The 25,621-nt window shown below is 29.0% G+C and overlaps 4 protein-coding genes across 5 annotated transcripts in view; 2 read left to right on the top strand and 2 right to left on the bottom strand.

Moving 5' to 3' along the window:
- The window catches only part of sip1 (septin interacting protein 1), a 354,828-nt gene that overhangs the window by 79,807 nt on the left and 249,400 nt on the right, over window positions 1-25,621 (top strand). The window lies entirely within an intron of this gene.
- TrpRS (Tryptophanyl-tRNA synthetase) overlaps window positions 1-25,621 on the top strand; it is a 143,013-nt gene that overhangs the window by 20,972 nt on the left and 96,420 nt on the right. The window contains exons 3-8 of one of the 2 annotated variants that reach the window (XM_067263837.1): window positions 1,793-1,912; window positions 1,986-2,168; window positions 5,259-5,472; window positions 5,642-5,815; window positions 5,902-6,042; window positions 7,298-7,463. In XM_067263837.1, the coding sequence (XP_067119938.1) occupies window positions 1,793-1,912; window positions 1,986-2,168; window positions 5,259-5,472; window positions 5,642-5,815; window positions 5,902-6,042; window positions 7,298-7,456 (991 nt within the window). In that variant the 3' untranslated portion in view covers window positions 7,457-7,463. Of the gene's footprint in view, window positions 1-1,792; window positions 1,913-1,985; window positions 2,169-5,258; window positions 5,473-5,641; window positions 5,816-5,901; window positions 6,043-7,297; window positions 7,520-25,621 lie in introns of those variants that run through there. The other variant, XM_067263836.1, reaches the window with a different exon arrangement.
- Window positions 10,006-16,216, bottom strand: LOC136969603 (tectonic-3-like). Its single transcript, XM_067263834.1, has 2 exons — window positions 15,412-16,216; window positions 10,006-11,566 (listed from the first exon to the last, which is right to left on the bottom strand). The coding sequence occupies exons 1-2, from the start codon at window positions 16,214-16,216 to the stop codon at window positions 10,221-10,223; spliced, it is 2,151 nt and encodes a 716-aa protein (XP_067119935.1). The 3' UTR covers window positions 10,006-10,220.
- LOC136969604 (B9 domain-containing protein 2-like) lies at window positions 16,245-25,551 on the bottom strand. The gene is made up of 4 exons (XM_067263835.1): window positions 25,493-25,551; window positions 21,481-21,606; window positions 16,655-16,780; window positions 16,245-16,558 (listed from the first exon to the last, which is right to left on the bottom strand). Exons 2-4 carry the CDS (start codon window positions 21,572-21,574, stop codon window positions 16,245-16,247), a joined length of 534 nt encoding a protein of 177 aa, XP_067119936.1. The 5' UTR covers window positions 21,575-21,606; window positions 25,493-25,551.

Here is a 25,621-nt window from a genome sequence, read left to right as displayed (position 1 = left end):
GGATGGATAGGGTGCTTATTGTACCTGTTGTTCTCTCTTCTACAGGTGTCATACCACACACATTACACAAAAGCCTGGGCACATTACAATTGAATAGAAACACATACATCACACTACAGAAGGCCACTATATTGAATACATGTCATATTGTGAGAAAATTCCTGAATACAGACACACACACTGATACACTTCTTTAATTTCTGTTTTGGATACTATGCCTTGACTTTGGTCCGGCATAGTACACAGCCACCGGTGTTAACCGAGTATATCTCACTTAACCCAACATAATAATAATAATAATCTTTATTTGGCGTAAAAGGCTTTCACCTGTTACAAGGGCGTTATATTTTAAACACATATTAATGTCTCATACAATAACATCTTTACAACATTCTATAGATCGGTAAATAGAATATATCAGTTTCATTAATATTTTGTCACAATTATCGTTTAATAAATTGTTTAACGTAGTTATATAACATATAAATCGTGTTAGTATTAGCTCTGTCAAAAGTTTTATATATTTCCATCTCACTAATACAGTTAGCCAGTGGCCCAATTTGGAGCCTTTGTAGTTTATCCTTTTCATTACAGTATTTGCATATATGAATTTTAGATAAAGTTTTGGTACAATTTGGACATTTAGATTGGGAGTAGTCTATATATTTATCATTTATTATTATTCCATTTTTATTTAATCTAATCTGTATAAAAAACTTTTTGATGTTAAAAGCTAAATTTGTCAATATATAGTTGTTATTTACTGGGTAATTTAGAATTGTTGTATACCAGCTTGTGTTTTTCCATTTTCGTATATCTTCAATGTCTTGAACAATAGAGTGCTCCATAGCTCTGTATATTATTTCTTTACTATACTGCTCCATATTGTATGTACAATCCAAAAACAGTTTAATAGAGAATCCATATTTATTTACTATCTTTGATAGCGGAATTATCCAACTTCGTCTTACATCTGTCTCCCTTGATTTGCGGTATAGTAAAAACAGCAATTATGTCTTCTGCCTTAGTAATTTTTTGTAGAAACATTAGATATCTTTTTATTAATATAGTATTTAATCTGAATCTATTTGTTTCTAATCTTAAGGCACTGCTCGGGATATTAAATTCTAGCTGGAATATCTTGCGTATAAATATATTCTGTATTTTTTCAAAGTCATTAAATTTATCCATACTCCAAACTGGGGCTGCATAGCCCATTGAATTCATCACAAGTGAATTAAAAAGTTGAAAATGTGTTCTTAAGTTCTTTAGTTTTGTCTTACAGAATAGACCAATTAAATTGTTTATTGAATAATGAGCATTTAGTTTGTGTGTTTGAAAAACTGAAACATCAGTTACAATAAAAATGTAGAACTCAATAAGAAAGTTACTATTCTTTTGATGGTACGACTTCATATATAAATTATAATCTATAATTCAATAAAAAATTATTTAATATATACTTAAAGTTGAGTGAATATGCTAAATTTTAAGTATTGATATTTCTAATGCTCACATATATAGGTTTCTATTTAAGTTTGTAATACACTTATGTCAGTCATTTTAATACAATTTTAAAGTTTTCTATCTAAATATTGCAATAATTAAATAATATATTTTGAAGTTTGAGATATTTAACTCAATAAAATTCATATAGTATAAAATAATCTAGTATTTGTTTGACATAATTTTTAAATTTATTTTTTATTAATTGTATAAAGGATATTTATTTTATTTGTAAATATATAATTTTTAAACATACAAAAATTGATTATAAATTTTATCATTTTAGTGATTTTCATAATGTGTTAACCTGCTATGAACAAAATAAGCCATTTTTCTTATATACTGGGAGAGGACCATCATCTGAAGCTTTGCATCTTGGTCATTTAATTCCATTTATTTTTACAAAGTAAGTAAAATATTATAATGTTTTTGTTATTTTATATATTCAAAATTTTTAATTTTTAAATATTTATTTGTAGATGGTTGCAAGAAACTTTTGATGTTCCTTTGATTATACAGTTGACTGATGATGAAAAGTTTCTGTGGAAGGATATTAGTGTGGATGATGTTTGCCATTTAGCGTTTGAAAATGCTAAAGATATTATTGCTCTTGGATTTGATGTTGAAAAAACATTTATTTTCTCTGATTTTAACTTTATTGGGTAAGTGTTATTTTTAATAAATGATTTTAAATTGTGCAAACTTCAAAATTTAACACTGTGTAAGACTAATTTATGATTTCTTTTGTTTGGATTTTTTTATATGAATAAAAATTTACTCTATAATGAGTAAATGTTTTCTTACTCATTTTATGAAAGAAAATTAAAAAAATTAATCAAAAGTACCACTATTCTACTTTTCATAAATTATACGGTATAATAAATAGTAATTAACATGAAAATCTATATATAAACTCTTCTTTACTCACATTTAAAGAGTTACTGAGCTGATGAAACAAATATTAAAAAGAATATTATCTTTGTGGAACATAACAGAATTTAAAATACTTTTGAATATTTAAAATCTTCACAAAATCATTTTTTTTATTTTTAGTGAAAAATATTATAAAACTATTTAGTAAACTAAATAGTTTTATAATATTGTAATAACTATTTAGTAAACTAAATAGAATTTAGTTTACTAAACTGTTAATATTATTAAAAAATTTTTATTTTTATTATCATAATTTTTGCTATAAATATGTACAGAGTGACAAAAACACTAGAATAGCAGACAGTTTAATATATATTTTTATGTAATGTAAATTGAATTTAATTGCTTTTAAAATGTGTGTGTATGTACATCATTAAGTAAGCATCATTGCTTTAAGTATACATAGATTAGAAGAATAACTTTAGATATTCTAATCTATATCTATATATAAATATTATAGATTAGAATATCTAAAGTTGTTATTCTAATCTATGTGTACTTAATGATGATGATATGAAATTCATGATGATAAATACAGATTGATGACATCTTTTAACAAATTTTTGAAGCTCATGCACAATTTTTTTATTCAGATTGATTAATGTTACAAGTCAGTAAACATTAAAATCTAATTTTAAAGTTGTAAAATGGCATCAGACATACAAAATATGACAAAGCAAAAACAAACATTAATTTCATTGCAAGTTAGACAAAAGTGCTAAATCCTAGGAACTGATAAAACAAATGTGTTCCATAGCATTTACATGTTACATGATTGGTAAGATTTTACTTTATCTGAATATACTAAATGTTATGAATGAATGATAATAGTTCAAACTGAAATTGTTGAAATCATTCATGAGGAATTTTTTCCATCAAATGAGCTGTGAATAATGATATTAAGTATAGGCTTGGATTACTTGATTAAAAGAATTGAAATTAGAAAGATGTTTCAGTTCCAGAAAAAAGCGTTTCTGCTGCATAACAATTCATGGCCTTATTCAAATGTGATGCTTAAGAAATTTCTAGTAAAACATAAGCTTGCAGAACCAATTCATCTTCCTCAGTCTTTGATTTATTTCCTGCAGATTATTTTGTGTTTCTCAAAATCCACATCAGTGAAGAAGCAGAAATTATCTGAGGATGTAGAAGATACTAAATGTAGTCAACAAAGGATTTATTATAGCAGCATTCTCCCAGGCCCATTTGGATAAGTTGGACTGACTCTTACTGATTTTACTGACCATCTGGCTAGTTAAATCTGTTGAATTGATGTCAAAATAATATTTATGAAATATAAAGCTGTTTTAATTTGTGGAAAAGTAATGCAGAAATAAATATTTTCTGTTATAAGCATAAATAGGAAATCAATAGCCAATAGAAAAAAAGGCTGGTTGTGACATAAATCAATATAGTAGACATAACAAAACAAAATGTTCATTGCTTACAAGGAAACAAACATACTGCTACATTAGAAAGTTTTTGATATCCATCAATGTTTAACTTTCAAAAAGATGTTAAGAATTGAACATTGGTATATTGTATACTGTATATCAATATTTAGATATATTGTGTAGCCTGTGAATAAATTCAGTTGATTTTATGGCCACCTGTACTTAAGATGGCCAAAACTAGTGTAATAAAAAATATTATTTTTGAGTCCATATAATCAGTCAAACTCACTAATAGCATGGAACACTTATTAAACGTTAAATGTAATAGTTATATGTTTTTCAAGGGAACTGAGAAAAATATAAGAAAATTTATGTTAATTTACCAGACACTGTAACCATTATAGTGTTTAGTAAATTAACATCAATTTTATTAAGGTCTTGTATTATTATTGTTATAATGTTGTATATAGTAATATAAATGTTGGTTTATTTGTATATTGTATTTCATTTTATTACATTTTTTTTTTTTATTGTAATATCATAATGTCAAAATGTGAATATGTAACCTGGCTAAAGAGGGCTATTAAAAAAGCTGAAATGCATTCTGGGATAATAAGCATTAATTAAAGAAGCTGGAAAGGTGTGTGATAAGTCTGATAATAATGGTTATTTACTGCTACATAATAGATTAACAGACTAAAAGCTTATATTGTAACATTGATTAACTTTGCATGTACATGCGTGCAAAATTAATGCAATGTTACATGAAGAATGTAGAAAATATTTAAGTTATTAGTATTACACGCAGTAATTGTAAATATACGCAAAAAATTTCAGGAGCCGATTTATCAAATTTCAACTTTATGATTGAAATTATTCAATAAATCAGCTCCTGAAAAATGCATATGAACATATGTTGAAAACAGCATAGTTGCAATAACTGTTAAAAATTACCACTGCTAATTGCAATACAAGATTCTATCCTCCACTGTATTGATTTGTGTATGCATTCACAAATATCAGGGGTTTGTCAAATTTTTTCACAGGATGCAAAAATGGCAATTCTGTAATTCATCAACATTTTCAATGAGATCATATATTAAACATTCTGTAACTTTAAAACTATGCTGCTTTGAATTTATGTTCATATGTACAGTACTTTTATGATTGAAATTATTTGAAGAATCAGCCCCTGAAAGTTTTTGCATATATTTAGAACCACCCTGTATAATAGCTTTGATTTTATTGTTACAACAATTGAAATATTTATTGAATTTTCTTGATTATATCACATATAATATATATAACGTTCACATATAAATAAATATAAAATTAATTTATAATTAATCTCAAATATTATTATTTTTAAACAGCCATTGTAAAAGTTAATATATTAAAGATTAAAAGTGGTTAAATTATTTTTAGCCAATGTCATGATTTTTATAAGAATATTGTCAAAGTTCAAAGAAATGTTACTTTCAATCAAGTAAAAGGAATTTTTGGATTTGGAGATAGTGACTGTATAGGAAAAATAAGTTTTCCTGCCATACAAGCAGCTCCTTCTTTCTCTACTTCATTTCCATTTATTTTTAATGGAAGAAAAGATATTAATTGTCTCATTCCATGTGCTATCGATCAGGTTAGTAAATGTTGACTGCCACTTTACATTATAATGAAGTATAAAATAAATTCATAAAATAAATTGTAATGTGATGTAACTTTATATTGGAACATTTATTTTAATTGTTTTTGTAAATGATAGTAAAATTATAAGTTTATTTGATAGTTAATATATGAATGTTTTATAGGATCCATATTTTAGAATGACCCGTGATGTTGCCCCTAAATTGGGCTATCTAAAGCCTTCATTAATACACTCTGTATTTATTCCTGCTCTTCAAGGTGCGCAGACTAAAATGAGTGCAAGTGATCCGAATAGTTCAATCTTTCTTACTGACACTCCTAATCAAATTAAAAATAAGGTAAAAATTTTCTGAAATAATTGTAAAATTATTTAGGCAAAATAAAAATATGTACCACATATTGAAAGTTTTTCCCTATTTTTCAGATAAATAAATATGCATTTTCTGGTGGTGGAGCTACTGTTGAAGAACATCGAGAAAAAGGTGGAAATTGTGACGTTGATATTTCTTTTCAATATTTGCGATTCTTTCTTGAAGATGATGAAAGACTTGAAACAATTAGAGAGGTTCGTAAAATTAATAGTAAAATATTTGTTATATGACAGCAAAGAAATAGTATAAAAACAATAAGAAATATGAAAGAAACTTAAGAGTAAGAAATCTTCCCTTATGATTTGATATATCAAAATTAAAATTTGGCTTTTGCAAGCATGTTGCTATAGACTACAGCTGATAAGTGATGTATAAAAATGGAAAAAAAATTCTTGAAGTTACCGATGACTTAAGAATAAATGAAAATTAGTAATATAATGAGCAATTATTTTATTGTGACATCACAATGCTGGGCTGAAATTTTTAATTTATTTAATTTAAAATTTATGTTCTCCACCTCAAATTAGTAGTGTCGTGCCCTGTAAATCATACAGGGTGGTTATAAAGTTGCCCTACTCAGACCTGTCTAGTGCCCATTCTTGTGGACATATTTTAATGAAACTTGGTATATGTTATATGGACCATGGGGAAAAGGAAAATGCAAAAAAAATATTTAGTTTGAATTTTTACCACTAGATGAAAAAATGGCGCATGAAGAACAAGAAACACAAAATGGAAACATGCAAAAGGTTTTTATTCACAACATTTGTTCAATGTGCAATCCATTTGCACCAGTCACGTGTTCAAAACACCTTACAGTATTGTAAGATGTGCAATCCATTTGCGTCAATTACATGTTCAAAACATCTTACAATACTGTAAGGTGTTTTGAACACATGACTGATGCAAAATGCACATTGAACAAATGTTGTGAATAAAAACCTTTTGCATGTTTCCATTTTGTGTTTCTTGTTCTTTGTGCGTCATTTTTGACCTAGTGGTAAAAATTCGAACTAAATATTTTTTTGCATTTTCCTTTTCCCCATGGTCCATATAACATATACCAAGTTTCATTAAAATATGTCCATGAGAACGGGCTCTAGACAGGTCTGAGTAGGGCAGCTTTAATTATAACCACCCTGTATGTTTCCTGTTAGCAATAGCATCATGTCGTTGTCTAACTCCTTTCAGGAAAATTTTTTAATTGAAATAACATGACTTCTGGTGCAAACTGGAAGTTCGTATACAGTTAATCAGAGCCTCCTTCCTCTAAACTTTCACCTCCTATATCTGGTCTCAATTTTCATCTAACTTCATTCTCAAGATTAAGGAAGGACAGACAAAGAGCAGTACATTTTTTCAAATTGCAGCCCAATGACATTAAACTATTGTTTGAGATTATAGATAAAACTATTTTGAATAATTTTTAATTTGCTGAATATTTTATAGGAATATTCATCTGGGAAATTATTAACTGGTTTCCTTAAGAAAGAATTAATTGGCATACTCCAAAGAGTGGTAGCAGAACACCAGAAGCGAAGACAAGCTGTTACTGATGATACTGTTAGAGAATTTATGAGAGTGAGAAAACTAAAGTTTAATTATTGAATGTATAATATTTAGCACCTGGAAAGCTTGTTTTGCTTAATTTAAATAAATGATAAAAAATTATTTTTTTTGTTTTATTAAATATTCACACCCATAATATTATGTAATAACTTATTTCTAGTTTAAATTTTTTCCACGTAAGTTTTACAATTATGTTAATTTTTCAAGTTATATCTGAAGAATGGTATCACATTTTTTTTTTTTTTTTAGATCCTACCAGTGAATTTAAAGTTCATAAAAACAGTTAAATATACTTAATACTTGACATTATAAGATTAAAATGGAATTCAGTTATGATATTCTTGTTTACGTCATGTAAAACAATAATCAAGTAATTATCACATAAAACAAAGTTTTATTATGTTTCTGAACTAATAGGAGAGAAGTAATACAGATTAATCTTTTAACTGATACCTGTTATGAATGCATGAATTTAAATAGCTGTCAGGGTTGGATGTTGGTCATGCAATCCTGTACAAAAAGAGAAAATAAGTTTTAAACAATGCTTCATATCAAAAATGGAAGATGTGTTCAATTCAAAGGTATGCTTTTGAAATGAATTTGATCATTCAAATGGAGAACAGAAACATTCAATTTGGAGAATTTTTTTTCTTTTCTGGAGAAAAATTCTAGAACCTAGAATCTACTACATGGGATACTCAGATTTTTCTGAAGTTTTCCTCAAATTTGTCTTATACATGATGTGAGTCAAAAGTTCTCAGAATTTATTTATTAAAAGTTTTACAATTACATGATAAATTAACTGACTTTCTTCTTCAAAACAGTCTCTTGCTGCATTGAAGCATCATTCCAAGCAAAATTTTAATGCTTGGAAGCACCCAGGAAAGTCATTTTCTTCAGTGTATCCAGCATTATCCTATCTCATCTACTGTCTTAAATCTTCTCCCTTCAGCTTGTGGATAAGCCCTTTGGTATCAAAAAAACAGAACATTATTGTGTTGCTCCAGAATTGATGTGCTTTTTTTTGGTCACGGTGAAAATTTGGTGACCATCCCAAATGCTTGTTTTAGCACTTGGTGGTTCTCTGTTGCTGTCTTTTCCAGTTTGAAACAAAATTTCTTGTAAATTCTTTGTCACTTCTAATCACTCATAATGCCAATTGCAAAACAGCTTGAACACAACGTCACAAAAATGCAAACAAACAAGGCTTTTTGTGGCAATAACTTGTGGACTAGTTTCTTAGTGATACTAGAGGTTACACCTAACAGCATACAGGGAAAATTTTGATCTTGAAAATTGGTAGTTTTGAGACAAACCAAATAAGGTTTTTTTAAATTATAGGGGATACTTTTGAGTTATTATGTGGATTGTATGCAACAAAATAAACACCTTTTATAATAGGTCACATTTTCTTAAACCTAATGGTTTTCAAGATATTGGGCAGTTTCTGGTAAAAATCTGATTTTACCCAAAAGTTTCTATGCAGGGAACTAAGTTTATCAGTTTAATTATCAAAAAACTTTACACAATAGAAAAGTAATAGTAATGAAAACAATTATTTGTCTTTTAAAAAGCTTCTGTAATGAGAAAGCAATGGATTGTTCATGCACTATCAGTACTGAATAATTAGACTTGAATGTCATACATACAAATTAGGACCACCAATAAATTTTTTCTGCCATTATACATTTTCATCCCTTTGCAGAATCTTAAGATTCTACAGAGCCCACTTTGAGAAACCCCTTTTAAGCTGGCAGACAAAAGTAACCAGAATGAGTTGAAACTTAATCAAAAATTGAGTGCTATTTAATTGCTGAATTTTAAAAATTAAGTGCTTAATAATTTTTTATTAAAAATCAAGCATTCAATTTTCAATTAGGTTTCAATTCATTCTGCTAACTTTCATCTGCCAGCTTGAAAGGAGTCTTTGAGAAATTGAGATCATAATAAATAAGAACAAAAACAGAAATATTTGTAATAATCAAATAATTTACTCTACTTTTTCCAGCAAGGGCCAGAGCATTCACCCCAGTGAATGACTATTTTCTCAAGACTCAACATTGTATAATAAAATTTAGCTCTCTCTATTCAAAAATGTCATTTTATGTTTTAAATACATTTTGATATCTTTCTGTTAACTGTAAATGGTTGCATGAATTTCTAAGCAATTTGGGACTACTTAGAAGTACAAATTTATGGGGAATTTCATTTTTATGCAGTACGTGTGCAAAACAAAACTGTAATGTACTCCACTGGCAACGTTCAACTGAATTTTCTGTTTGGCATTGGAAAACAAATTTTATTAAACATAATTATCAGAGACTAGAGCTACATTTATTTTCTAAAATGCAAATAGTAAAGTTTCTTGGGAATTAAATATTTATATATCACTAACCACTGGTGAATCTTTGATAAAAATGTTAAATTCTTTAATTAGTGAGTTGAACCATGTTTTATATTTGAAAAGAATATTTTTCTATATTAAAAAAATTTAGTTAATATAAATACATTTGTGACACATTTTTTTAACATTTAGTATTTTTTTTTACAAAGCAATGATTTAAATGAAATTAAATCACTAGATTAAATTTCAAAATGCATTTGTGACTTTATTTTAATACAAATATTACATTGTTTCATATAAATTTCCATTTCATTAAAAAATTAAGTTTGCCATATATAGTATTTTGTGTAAAATATCTTTGTATAAATTTGTGCAAAGTAACAATATAAATATGTTCTAAATGGCACTTGACATATGCAGATACTTTGATGATCATTAAATATACATACATATTAATATTTAAAGATAAATCACAAACAAACAAATAAAATATATTGATACAATTAACAACAAATTACAAAAAATCACGTTTGCATTAGATCCAGAATATCCAGAAAGAAAAGGATAAAAGAATTCGTGAGGAAAACTAATCTTCATTATTGGTATTTCGGCATACATGGGATGGACGGATTTAGATACGTCGTAAAAGGAAACTGAGGTTTTCAGTTCCACTAGATGAGTATTCATGCTATTACACGCCAAATCAAAACATGGTAAATGTATGTATTGTGGCATTGAGTATTGATAAATAATACCAATTATCTTTGGTTGTGGATTATTTAACGATCCTATATTTGCATAAGCAATTTTAATATCTACCCCAAGAACGATATTTGAACACAAATTATCACTTTGATCGTCAGAATCGGAAGCAGGCTCTCCTTCTTTATGTATTTTGACCCAGTCGCCGAGATTATGAATATCTGCATTTCCAAAAACTCCCACGTGATCGGGAGAATTTAAACCATTTAACACATCCATGACTAATTTCTGCATGTAATAACAGTTCATTGCATTATTGTTGTTGTAAATAATTTTGTAAAGGCAACCAGTTCTTAAATTTTCTCCAAATTTAACAGGTAATCTATCTTCATTTTTAGGCGAACAATAACCATTTGATTGTTTACCCATTATTGTAAGCCAGTCAGAATCAGAATTTAATAGTATAGCAGGTTTTGATGTAAATGTTTTTACTAAACTTCCAGCTAATATTGGCTGACCCATTATGTAACCCGGGTTTCCACTTCTTCTGAAAACAGTTCCGTTATTCTTCCATATATAATTCACAACAAACTGCTGAGTAAATATACCTTTTGTAAGGTTTAATGTATCAGTTTCACAATTAAATATAACTTCTTGAATTCCATTGACTCCATCATGTATAATATTATATTCAACCTTTACAACTACATTTAAACACAAATCATTGTTTCCAGGCTTGGGTGAAAGAATCTCTCTTTTAATGAGAGAACAATTTTGAGAAATTCCATTAAAATCTCTACAAATATAGTTTTCTGCTGGAGTAACTGGAATACAAGAATTACCATAAATACATAAATCTAAATTAGATTCATTTTTTGATATAGTAAAGTTTATATTTGTTACATTTATTTGATCATTATTTAATTCAGAATGAATATAAAAATAAAAGTCTTTGTAAAAAGTTCTTGCATTTAACCATTTATTTTTCAAACAAGCTTGTTTACTATTATGTACGATCTGTCGGCAGGTGACTTTCTCATCTATCATGTATCTGGATACTTTCGTTGCCTTACAATCACCATTAAATGATTTTGCTGGTAACCCTTAAAAAGAAAAAAATGCAAATTATTATTGATAAAAAATATAATTGAATCAATATTTTTAAAATTCTTAAAATTGACAAAAACATTTTATTAATAGTAAATACCAATAGTGCTGTATATGGCTCTCAAATATGTGATTTAACTTACACAACTTATCTAATTATTCAGAGATTTTAGTGTAAAGCTTAGATAACATCGGTTACCCTTTCAAAAATGATAAAGATATTATGTTAGAATAGATAAATTACATTACATCAATGTCCACATATTAAATAAATTTAACCTGATTAGCAGCAACCAATATATATTATTTTCATGACACCCTTCTCACAGTGTTATGTGGCTTATCAATGACTCTTATCAATGCTGATTCTTTAATGGAGCATGTCTAATTGAACGTGCCTAGTATAAAAAATACACAGTAATAATTTATCTTTGAAGAGAGCATTACTTTTTTTTACAGATTTCAGTAACTATGAATTATTAACTCTCATTACATTCTCTTATAAATGTAAAATTTATCATTCAATGATCAATATGATTTAGTTAATTGAAACAGACTCATTAAAATAGAAAAATATAATTAGATTATTATATACATATCCTATATATACAATACAAAAAAATTTAACTAGATATTTTCTTTCTTAGGAAATGTTTTGAAGATATTATTTGAAAGCTGTTAATTGATATTATGATTACAGATATAGAAAAAGTAGCATCATAACTAATACTGAACGTCAGGTACCCATTTTTGTTCCTGGATATCCAGTACATACTATCTGGATTATTGGATACTGTTTAAAAGATTACATGTACAAGGAAAAACAAATCATAAACAAGCAAAATAATTAAATTACAGAAGATGTTTGTTCAATCAAAAACAGCTAAATAGATTAACATTCATTCTGATGAATTATCATTTTGATGTAAATGTAAATTACTACAAATTTTTCAAGTCAGAAAAACTGCATGTCTCCGAGTATTAAATGACCCAAGAGCTTGTAATACCCCAGTGTCTCTCACGCTTAACTTCTAGCAAGCCTCTTAGAAAACTTTCAATAGGCCTCTAGAAAGGAATTAAAAAATTATTATTGTTTTTTATATACAGTTGACTCCGCATAAGTCGACACCCCAAGGGAAAGTGGAAATGTGTTGAGTTATCTGATGTGATGACTAAAGCGAAGTTGGAAAAAAAACCACAAAACTACAATTAATAAAATACAGTAGTGCATTATATAGTAGTATATGAGCTTACAATACATTGTGTCCTCCATTTACAATTACTCTGTAGATGAAAAACTGAAAAATTCGTTTAGTGTTGTTTGTTTTGAACACTTAACTGTCTCGACTTTCTTTTTCAACGATCACAAATGCCTTGAAAACACCATCTTCGCAGTTGTCGATTGTTGACAAGTAACATCTAAGGATTCTTAATGCCTCTGGCATGAGAAAATGCAAAATTGGATTCTGGTGTGACGTTGATGTAGATTGTATATTTTCTTTTTGTTTATCTGTTATTATTTTATACATAAAAATACATAAAATGTTAAGGCATTTTTATTAATATGTATATATATATAATAATATTAATATATTATTAAATATATTAATTATATATTAATAAATAAATCGAGTCCTCCTCCTGAAAAAAAAATGAGTTCGCACCACACGTGCGGAGTGAATTCATTTTTTCAAGAGGGGGTGATGACTTATCGGAGTGTGACAGCAAAAGTATGTAGACTTATCCAGTGGTGACAAGTTAAACGGTGTCGAGTAAACTGGAGTTTTTTAACATTAATGCCTACGTAAGTTGGCCGGGACCACAGAAAACTGACTACTTAACCGATGGTGTTGAGTTATCCGGGTGTCAACTTATGCGGACTTGACTGTATTTTAAAAATTCTTCCTATGTTAAAGGAAGTCAATAACCCAACTAATCAGCAACAGGACTACTGATTCAGAAGTTAGTAGCAGTGAGATTACCTGTGTCATCAGACATCATGATACAAATCATTGGTGACATTGCTATTTAGATTTCGATGCAGACAAGTTACTACTACCGTTTTTCAGTATGTACAGTACTGCAGTTGAATTTAAATTATATAAATAAAAACCACCACATTAATTGACAATCATGTAATATAAATTGCATCCAAGAATTAGTCTTTAAAGGTGGATAAGTCAACTTAAACAACATAAACTTATTATATACAATATTACATTGCATTTGTAGGCACTTTTAGCATAAAATACAGCTAAAAAAGTAAAAAAAGGTTTTATATTGGAGGGTAAGGAACAGATTAATCCATTTTTTATTGTTCATTATGGGAAAATTTGTTTTGGTTTTAGAACTACTTTTAGTAACAAACTATGTTTGAAAACTGAGGTATGACTATACTAATATTTTAGAAATTATTTTTAAAAAGAACATTTCTAAACTGTATTTAATAATTACTGGTGACAATTTTTCAAGCCATTTTATTACAAAATATTTAAAGTTAATTATCAATATATAATAAATATTAAAGATGGATAAATAATACTTTTCTCAAATTTGAATATCAAATTCAAATGCTGACCAGATCTGAAATATTCAAATCTGAATACTTAGTGAACTTGATTGTCTTATATAACTCATTTAATTAATAGTTTCATTTAATGTTTGTTATTTAACTTATTTTATTTATTTCAATATATTAAATTAATATATTAAAATAAAAAAAATCAAAAGAAAAACAATGTACTAATCTAAGAAATAAAACTTCAAATTTTCTATTTTGATTTTTATAACAAGTTTTTTAGACACTCTTATCTATAACATATCAATCAAAAATTGTTCTCATTCTCACTTACTGCAGATTTTTATTTAAGGAAATAAACATTTGAACATATTCAGGATTCAATTTGCTTTGTTTCTTGTTGCAAATTAAACTAAAGGTGCTGAAGAGTTACTGTCTTACGTATGGTGATACTGCAGGTATTCGTAGTATTCAAATTTCTTCTTTATTATGTTATACGAGGCATGTTTTTAAAGTAAGTACCGTTTTAATATAACGCCGCTGGAACGCTGCAGTCGGCACTTAGTGCATGCGCGCTGTGTACCTACATCTGTTGGGAAGCCACAAACGCCATTACGGAGCCAGTCGACTGTGTTTACTGTTGTTTGCGTATTATTGAAATGCCGCCGCTCATTGAGAATCCCGCCGACTGCAAAGTGCATGCCGTTATTCGTTTTCTGTGCTAAAGGCTCGAAAGCGGCTGAAATTCATCGCCAAATCAGTGAAGTTTATGGTGAAAGCGTTATGAGTGATGGAATGGTACGAAAATGGGTTAGGGTCTTTAGTAATGGCCACACAAACATTCACGATGAGGAACGAAGTGGGCGACCTTCAGTCATTATCGACGATTTGATTGAAAAAGTGGACTGTCTACAGTCCACTTTTTCAATCGTGAATTGTCTGTTCTCTTTCACTCTAGTGAAAGAGAACAGACATCTGGCAGGGCAGCGCCATAACAATCACGACGAAGTCAAAACAACCGTTCTACAGTGGTTGTCTCATCAGGTGGCAACATTCTTTGAGGATGGAATACAAAAGCTGGTCCCACAATATGATAAGTGTCTCAATATTAATGGGAATTATGTAGAAAAGTAGTGTAAAATATGGGCTTTCACATAAATAAAAGTTTTGTTAAAAATGTTAGCTTGTTTTTTTTATATTTCAAAACGGTACTTACTTTAAAAACGCCTCGTATTAAAGATCTCAAAATCTCAAATACTTTCTAGTATTCAGAGATAATATTCATCCATCTTTAATAAATATATTACTAAAACTTTTACTTACACCATTGTTTAATTTTATTTTCATTCCTTGAGATTATATACACAGGTTTTCCAACTTTAAATCTGTCTTCAAAATTCTCTTCATTATTATGTATATTTAACACCCATGAATAACTTTGATATGGTACTTTTTTTTTGAACTCTTCTATAGATCCTATACTGGACTGATCAAAATATTTATATCTTTCCTCAAAATTATCTTTAATAATACATAATAAGCCATTTCTTTCTATTAATTTTTCACTTTTAATATTATCAACATAAACAGTTTCTTTAGAGACACAGTATTTTTCTTCTACTTCATTTAATTCAGAAGATGCACATTCAGTAAATGAACTTTTATCTATTTCACTACAATCTTCATCACAACAACAATTAATATCACAACTAAAAGCAGTTAAATCACATCTGCAAGTAGGAAATTTAGTAGATTTTTCCTGCGTTTCTTCAACTTTTGAATCTATTGTGCTACTTTCAATACTAAATCCAGTTGAATTTTCTTCAAAACTAGAATTAAATGAAAAGCTTTCATTTGAAAATGGAGTTTCATTATATAATGCTGTGTAATTTTCAATATCAATTGTCGCATTGACAAAGATTAGGGTATTGTTATATAATGTATCATTTAAAGTTATATTTTCATAATTTAATTCTGTAGAATTTTCTTGATATGGCACTGTGATATTATAGTATAATGAAGTATTTTCATTTGTAAAACTATGTCCTTTAAGTATAAAAATCCACCATATAATCAATTTCAGATGTAGAAAAAATTGTGAATAATAAATGCAATGTAAATTAAACATTGTTAACAAATATGTTGTGTTTTAAAAATTACATTTCAACTCCATATTTTGCAAAATTTCTTACTAAGATATTTATCTCCAAATGCACCTTACCCATAGCTACTGTTTGTAAATGATAGCGATCTAAACCATTATAAATGATATCAGAATGTTTTAATTCTAAACCTCCACCAAGAAAAAAATGACTTATTTCTTCATGAATAGAACCAGTTGGACGCCATGTAACACATTCTAATTGATGAAATCCAGGTGAAGTTGGTACATGACAGAAGCCATATCCCCAGAGTTCAACACGACCATAACTATCTTGATGCCAAACTTGAAAATGAAATTTTGGCCAACCTATATAAAAAATAATGTAAAATTTAAGAAAACAGTTTATCTCCTAATATAAAATATAAGTCCACATTTACTTGAATTAATTTTTATTTTCCAAACCTTGAAGTCCCCTAGTAGCAAAGTGAATGTCTATAGGATGACACCAGTAAGCAGTATCTTCATTTTGTGGATTATCAATTTGAGTTTGTCCTTCTGTTAAACCTTCTAGAACTTTCCATCCTCCATCTGAAGTAAAATTATTTTTAAATTAATTTTTAAAAAATTAAAAACATCAATAACAAAAAAATTATAATAAACATTCATAATAAAACAATTTGAAATCCATGTAATGCTAAATACATAATTATACTGTAATAAATATTTTGTTATATTGTGAAGTTTAAAGTTTTAATGTGTAAACAATTTAATTTTTAATTTATATTATTATAAATTTTTACATTTGTTATGCAATTATATTTATAACATTTTTAGCATGTTGATCATTTGACAGATGAATTTGAAATCCTAATTTAAACCCTGCTCTATAAATAGTGTCTTATTACTCTAAATTTGTTATGCATTTACATTTGTTAATAATTAAACTCATTATGCATCTAATATATATGCATTTTAGATACAAATTTATCATAGATTGACTTTTTTATTACCTAAAAAATGATAAATTTTCAAAACATTGCTGGTTTACTGGTAAATTAGCAGTCATTTTTAAGTTTTCATTCCAAATGAAAAAATTAGTACACTAATGATTGTTTAGTTGCTGACTCATCAATGAGTGGAAACTAAACAATTACTATGATTTCACTTTCTTCTATTTTGGAAATTAGAGCAGCATACTGTAATGTACTGTAATGTACTGATTTATATTCTCAGTTTAAATAAATAAATTTGACACTTCTATGTCTTTAATATATAAAAATATAAATATATGTGAAAGTGTACACAAATAAATATTTATAAATAGTCCAGTGAAAATTATTACATCTCTTAATTTTACCAAAATTACTGGTAATGCAATGCCTAATGTATATTTATTGTATTTTTGAATATTTTAAATGTTGAAATCCCAGCATCCAATACTGCTCTATAAATACTGTTTTTTATATATTAATTAAAGATGGTTTGAGAAACACTGAAAGTGTTTCTTTGATTGCTCTAAACAAACAATACTGTGTTATATTCTTACATCATGGTGCTAAGTTTTATTTATTTTGCTGGTTTAGTCATTGTTTTTTAAATTAAATTATATTACATTAGATGATATGTCAATTGTAAAAATCAAAATATTAAATGATGAATTAAAGTGACTACAATAGTATAACAAGTAGTTGAAGTGACATAACCTATTAGTGCATTAAAATTCTCTAAGGAATAGATAAATTTGACAGCTTCTCATATAATGGTTCATTGAGAGTGAAATTCAGTTATCTTGTATATCTTGACAGATAAAGCCACAAGAGAGAATTTCATTTTTGCCTTTTTTGATAATACTTTATTAAAGTTTTTGAATTTCTCCTTAAAGATTTGAAAATTTTTCATAACTTGATAAAACTATATATTTGAAATAAAACTAGTTTTCATTTATTTGTGTAACTTTATATAGAAATATTGCCAGCATTTATCAAATATGCTAAGAAATAAAATGAATAAAGTAAGTTTTATTTTCTTTTATGATTTAGAATTTGGAAGAAAGGAATTTTTCTATTCTTCCAAATTCTAAATCATTTTAAAGGTACAGAAGTTAATTAATCAGCACCCAATAATCCAGGATGTCCAGTAATCTGGTATCCTCTGAAAAGTAGCTATAATCCAAACTGTCCAATAATAGTTGGACATTGTAGTATTCTGCAAATCAGAATTTATTTAGACATACAGTGCACTAAAAAAATGGAAATTAAGCAAAAGTGAGGGCTGAGGCCATGCACACTATTAAATGTCAAGAGGTCACCATAGTTCAGGACTGATATGATTGAGAAAAATAACTCAATTTGTTTAATGTACAACACCGGGATGTAAATAAAACTTATGACTCACCAACCAATTAACCGGTGTGAATAACGTTTAAGTGACGAACATTTTCGTTACCCCTTCTGGGCAATTCTTCGGGTCAATTCTTATTTCAACTAGGCTGAAAATAATTCAAAATTCGAAAATAAATCGAATGGTATGGATTTCGAACATGGTATATGCATGCGTTCTCCATAAGATGTTTAAAAAAGGTCAAACATGAAGTTGAGTTGGAACACAGAGAACTATTGCACATGCATTTAGTTCAAAATACGGTTAAAAATTAAATGTCTTTATCAAGTATAGCCTGACATGCCATCGACAGATACATCTCCTCCTTGAAATTAATGCACTTGGTTCTGCTCTAGGCTTTAACACGTTAACTGCCATCCGACATACTGGTCGCCATACTAGTTAGGGCCGCACAGAGCCATCCGATGGCCTGTCATCGTATAACCAATGTAGTTTCACTCAAGGTTAAATTATTCTGACTTTGTAAGACGTTGTTTTAAATCCTAGTGGTGGCCTCTCATGGACATCTATGAAGTTGGTTTCTGACTGCCAACCGTCGAACCACCCCATGAGGCTCATAAGGTGGTTCAACGGTTGGCGGTTGAACCACTTCATCTGATAGTGTTTTTTTTTAATAGTGAATAGTTAAAACAAGGAAAAAATATCAAAAACTAGTTTAATTATTCTCTTTTGTTACATATAAACTAATTAATATTAAATATCCCATGGTCTTATAGTCTCTGGTTTGAGGCCATAAGACAGCCGGTCATTGTCGATATATTTTTTTTATCTTCACTCTACCGACTGTTATATAATGACCCTTCTATTTATATCATAATACAATATTAAATATCAAATTTTCTCATTGTGGCCTGAAAAAATGGAAAATATCATATTATAGCTAGCCTGATAAAATGCAAAATATCATATTACAGGCAGTTAACATGTTAAAGATTTTGATGGCCTCTAACCATTTGAGGTGTTCTGGGTATGGGGTGGTAAGGATAATTCTGGCTTTGGAGAAGCCTGCTGTAATATTGGGTCTGTCGCGTAAGTGGAGAGAGTGGTCATACTCCTCCTATGCTGTATGTCAGATTTATATTCTCGTAATCTGACCCCCATTGAATGTTTAGTGGAGCCAACATAAACCATTTCCCTATCACACCTGTTGTCTCTGATAGAGATGTTATAAATGCCCGGTAGTCTGTTGGGGTTAGGAGGGTCTTTTCCATTGCACAGTATGTTGAAAATGGATGGGCACCTCTTGTAGGCAATACTGACCCAACATCTCGTGGCAATTGTGTTGTAAAACAATTTTAAATGAAGATTAAAAGTGATTGGGATCCTCTCATTATCGTCTTCCTGTTTATCTCTTGGTATTTCCTTCAAACTGGTGGATGTTTCTTGTGTATATCTGTGGTGCTTACATAATTTTTGTACAAGATGGGTTGTAACCATGCACTCTGGCTATCTCTTCTATAAGTTGTAATTCCTGTGCTAGTGCTTGTGGAGTGGAAGAATGTGTGTAGGCTCTTCTAACCAAGGTCCTGAATGCTTCTATCTTGTATGGAAAAGGATCACATGATCCAATCAAAATATAAGTAGAGATAGCACAAGGTTTACAATAAACAGACATGGATATAACAGAGCTCTCAAAATCTATCATCACTAAGTCAAAAGAAACAATCAGGGTCTATACCTATATAGAGAAATGTTTGAAATCCCAACTGTTGCCATTTCTTACAAAGTGCCACAGAGGTGAAAACTGTTCTATCCTGATAGGACCCACTTCCATTGCTATCATGAAACAATCAGTTTTCTGCATGGCAGGGACTTGTGAAAAATACAATATGCGCCAGTGGTGCCTGACTGAGAACTGATTTTGGGGTTATTTTAAAATCATTCATGAATGCATCTGGATGACTATAAAAAAATTATGTAAGTCAAGAATCAAATCTAATTGTGCATCAGAAAAATAGAATATGATTGTCTCAAGTCTACAGTTGGTCACACCAAACACATACCTTTAATAAAGTGGTAGTGCTGGCCATATGCTGCACCAAACCTAGGTAAAATGTTACGTTCAAATATATAAACAGCAGCTTCGTTAACTTAAAACATAATCAGGCTATAATATGGCATAATTTGGACTACAGGTAGATAGTTAAGCCATTAATGTAGTTGGCTTACTACCTACCTTTAGTCTAAATTATGTAATATTTTTATAATTAATTATCCATATAGCCTGATTAAAATCTGGCAGTATCATTTGTTTATATGCAGGGCTTGGTTTATATGTAATTATAAAAAATAAAATGATAATATTCAAATATATGTAGTATAAAATTTTTCACATCTGTTAATAATCATTTTGACATGAATTTTAATGAATTATGCCATGATATTTATTACTAAACATATTCTTTTTATTTAATAGTATTTAAAATTTATTTATTTTCATTAATCTTTTACATTAAGATGTATAGAATATTTTCTGAGATATTCTAGAGCAGTGATTCCCAAATTTGGCAGTAAGTAAATCTAGGGGGTGAAAAGAAGCAAGTGGGAGGCAGGGGACTAAACAATAACTATAGGCAATGGTTGGGGTCACTGACAACCTTTCCCTTTCCTCTGTTAAAATTGGTAAGAAGAAACATTGTGTTTAATGGTTTCCAGATGTGGAGAACAATATATGGTACTGTACATATGAGGTTCATAGAAAAGTTTTTCTAAGAATATTTCCAAGTCTTTCTCACACAAAATAAAATAGGTTAGAGAGCATTGGAAGAACATTGAAAAAAAACAAATGCTTGAAATTTTATATTTTTACTACTACTTTTGTAAAATTTTATCAAAATCAAATTTTCAAATGCAATTTTTTAAATTCAAGAACAATCATCATTACTCACTGTAATGTATTCCCCATTTACAGAATAATCTATTGTCAGGAAATCCACTAGCTCCAATAAGTTGTCCAATAACATGAACTTCAGCCATTAACATTTACTTCTATGTTTTTCATCTTAATAAGAAATCTACATAAATCAAATACATATTACAAGATTATACATGTATTAAATAATATTTTCAAATCATTAGTAAAATATTTAAAATTATTCTTTACATTCTAAAATATTATTATATATATGTATACTGTATATACAGGGTGTTTCCTTAAACATCTGTCTATGGACAAAAGGGATCTTTCAGCATTGTAGGAGTGTAAGCAAGTTGTGCATGCAAAAGAAAAGTAAGCTTTAGTTTGTTAGTGAACATGTTAAAAACCTTTAGCAGCAATATAAAGATATAGACATTTAAGTGTAATGTTATGAGTGGCACATAGCATTCCTAATATCACTGTTTCACAGTCTTCTTGTATGAGTATCTCCAGTTTACCATCAAGCAGCATTGCTGGGTATGCATTATAAACTGATGCTTTTAGATGACTGCACAGGAAAAAAATCCAAAGGGAGAAGTCTGGAGAACATGGTGGCCATGAAAAGGGCCATGTTGTCCTATCCAGTGGTTGCCAAACCACTCTGAAAGCCAATGTCTGGGAATTGTTGCTGTGAATGAATTACTATGCAATTGTCACATTCTCTTTTGTTTTACTGAATGTATTAATTTATCATCATCATGGAATTTTTTAAATTAATTAATTTTTGCCACTGGACAGATATTTAAGTATCAGTTATTTTAATTCTAGAACAAGCATACACCATATACATACACTCATGCAATGCTGGAAATATCTTTTTTTCCCCTTGGACAAATGTTTAAGGTTGACACCATGTATATACAAATATATAGGGTGTCCACTTAAATATATGTGGAATACTATACAGTAGAATCTTATTGTAATCACTTTGAAACATCTCTACATTGATAACAATAAGCAGGATTAAATAAAACGTGCCCAGCAAAAATTATATAAACAAAATCTAACACCTTATCTTCGCTGAGAAAGTTTAATTTTAAACAAACGTTTTCGGCCTATTGTATAGGCCATCATCAGGCTAAAAAATCGAATAGTATCGTTCCATAAGAACGAATACAAATATTTAAACTTTAAATTAACAACGGATTAATACAAATATTTAAATTTAAAAATTAACAACGGATTAAAAGATGATACATAATAAATTAATATCGTATAGAATTAAAAACAAAATAAAAAACAAAATAAAAATCAAAAATAAACTCAGAAAAACTTCTAAACACAAGCATAGAACCATAAAATAAACATGTAAATTAAGAGTTCCTTGCAGAGTTCTTAACCATATACTTCCAGGCCGATGGAAGGACCTCAGCGTCCCTCGCATTTATACACGCCCCTTCCAGCTTGCTCTTGTAAATCTCTATTTTCTCAGCGGTCCTCGCCGAGCATAAATAAGCAGGATAAAGAAATAAATATGTGGAAAGTATTGGAATCTTAACTAATTTGACCCTCTGAGTTTTTTGCAAATCTCCATGTTTTACACCTTCCTGAACCCAAAAAAGTCAAAAAATTCTGTGTGTGGTGTGTGTGAGTTTTGGCATTTATTTTGCTTAATATCTCAAGATAGGATAATTATTAAGAAATTAAGTTTAACATGGTAGTTGTATATAAGGGGCATTGATGTTATTAAATTTTGATGGTTAAAAGACAAGGGGTGGGAGACAGACAGATGTCATAAGTCATATCTCAAGAGGGGTTGGACTTAATGTAGATGTTATTCATTATTAGCATTTACAATTTTTTATGAAACTCATCACTATCCTCAAAATTAAGCTTTTTGCCATTCAACAATAATTAAAAATATCATTTTTTATAACAAAATCTCATAACAGATGATGTCATGCACAATTTTATTATAGTAACTTTGTGAATTTTAAATGGATTGCTGATGATGTGAACAGCGAAAAAGGACGGAAGCAAGATTTTACCTTTGTAAAAAGTTGTATTTATTTATTTATTATATTGTAATTAGAAATATAAAAGTTACTTTTTAAATAAAATCTCATAACAGCTGGAAAAGCTACAGATCATCTGTAACAGCTAGTGTATAAAAACCAGTTTATGGTCCAATGGCAATGGAGTTCCAAGGTTACTAATTAGTTAATAAGACAATACGATGATTTATAGACAAAGTGTGGTCAGTGTAGTTGGTGCAACATGGCACTGGCATCAAACATTGGAGTTGATTATTATTCGACTTTAAAGTTTTATTGCTATACCACAATTTGTAGCATATACAAGAAAGATGGGAATGGTTCAATTGGATGATTAATGAAATAACAAACTAAAAATCCAGCAATCACAAATATTTACTAACACTAGTTTTCAGTCTTATTGAAAACTAGTGTCAGTAAATATTAGTAAACTGAAAATGGTTTCTTCAGGCACTCATCACAACTTAAAAAGAATAGAAAATAGAATAATATAAATTAAAATGAAATTGGAACATTATAAATTTTTAAATATTAACATTCACAGAACTCTTGGAAAGAATATACATTCAAAATATTGAACACAATATATTGAATATGTGAATGTTTGATATTCAAATTGTTTCAATTGCAGTTTAATTTATATTATTGGGCTGCAATTTTAAAAAATTGTAGACCTATAAATTCCCAGTCATCCTTCTGACCTTCTTTCCTTAATCTCAAGAATGGAGTTAGATATGGAAACCTTAGGGACAGAAGGCTCTGATTAACTATGTACAAACTTCCAATGCAAACCAGAAGTCACGTTAATTCAAAACTTTCTCCTGAAAGCAGTTAATAGAAGACGGAGACAACTTTACTGTTAAAGGAAAAGTATGATGTACAGGGCCAAGACACTACAGTACTAATTTGAGGTGGAGAGCATATATTTTAAAAAAAATAAGTTTAAAAATATGATTAAAAATTTCAGCCCTGCATTGTGAAGATATCACAATAAATAATTTCTTGTTCTATTTTCTGTTCTTTTTAATTTGTGATGAGCAACTGAAGAAAGAAAGACTGAAAATGTTAGTGTTAGCAAATATTTGCAATTGCTGGATTTTTAAGGTTGTTGATATTTTATTAATAATTATTTAGTTATTGACAAGAAGTTACTATTGAATGAATAATTAGTTGCAAACTTTTTATCCCAAATTAATAAATATCAATATGTGCAAGCATAAGATTTTGTAATAAAGCTGTAGTAAATAAAATGAATAAATTAAGAAAAAACTAGTTCCGAAATGGGTCCGAATAGTAACGATCAAGTATTTTTAGTGCAGAATAGTAAAACAACTATTTTACTTAATTTTTAAAATAAAGTGCTAGTTTTAAATTTAGTCTACAGAGTTTGACATTCGGAGAAGCGGTAACAAAGTAAACTCCATGCTGCTGCCGGAATTTTAGAGTTGTTTGCCGGAGCCTACTATAAACCAGTCTTAAGTGAAGTAAGAAATTACAGCAAATTTTTACTACTTAACTATGAGCAATATTGATAAAAATTTAACATCGGCCACATTTCTTTATGCAGTGAGTGTGGCGAAATGACGTCACGAGCAGTGTTGGTCATTTAGAAACGGGTTTCAGAGCATTTGCTGTAAAGGGCTTCTCGAGTGCTGCATAAAGAAATGTGCCCATTTAAAGCACTGGTTAAGACTGACAATAACTGATAACATGCAATCATTATCAGTTATCAGCACATGTTCAGATGCCTTTCTTCTCTGCTTCTTACAGTTCACTAGAAAGGTAAAACACATTAGCACTTCTCAAAAACATCCGGATATTGTTATCATTTCAACTGAATTCCAAAATGATCGTATTAAGCGGTATCTACTGTAATAACCACTAGAATGCATCGGCGCCAATTTGTAAAATATCGGGGGGATATGTCCCTTCTGTCTCACGTGAATCGACACTCACCCATCATATGATAACAAATACAAAAATTCAAACCTGTAACATCATGATATTGTAACCCCACGCGGCAGAACACAAACCTACGCTCGATCTCGGTTTTCGTCGAAAAACGAACGCTAGATGGCAGAATCAAAAAATCGTCCGATCTGTTTTGGAAATGTCCAT

The sequence above is a fragment of the Centruroides vittatus genome, unplaced genomic scaffold (assembly GCF_030686945.1).
Source record: "Centruroides vittatus isolate TY-2023 unplaced genomic scaffold, ASM3068694v2 contig_18, whole genome shotgun sequence".
NCBI classification, from domain to species: domain Eukaryota; kingdom Metazoa; phylum Arthropoda; class Arachnida; order Scorpiones; family Buthidae; genus Centruroides; species Centruroides vittatus.
The sequence above is the reverse complement of the archived record's forward strand: the minus strand, read 5'-3'. Positions and strand labels throughout refer to the sequence as shown.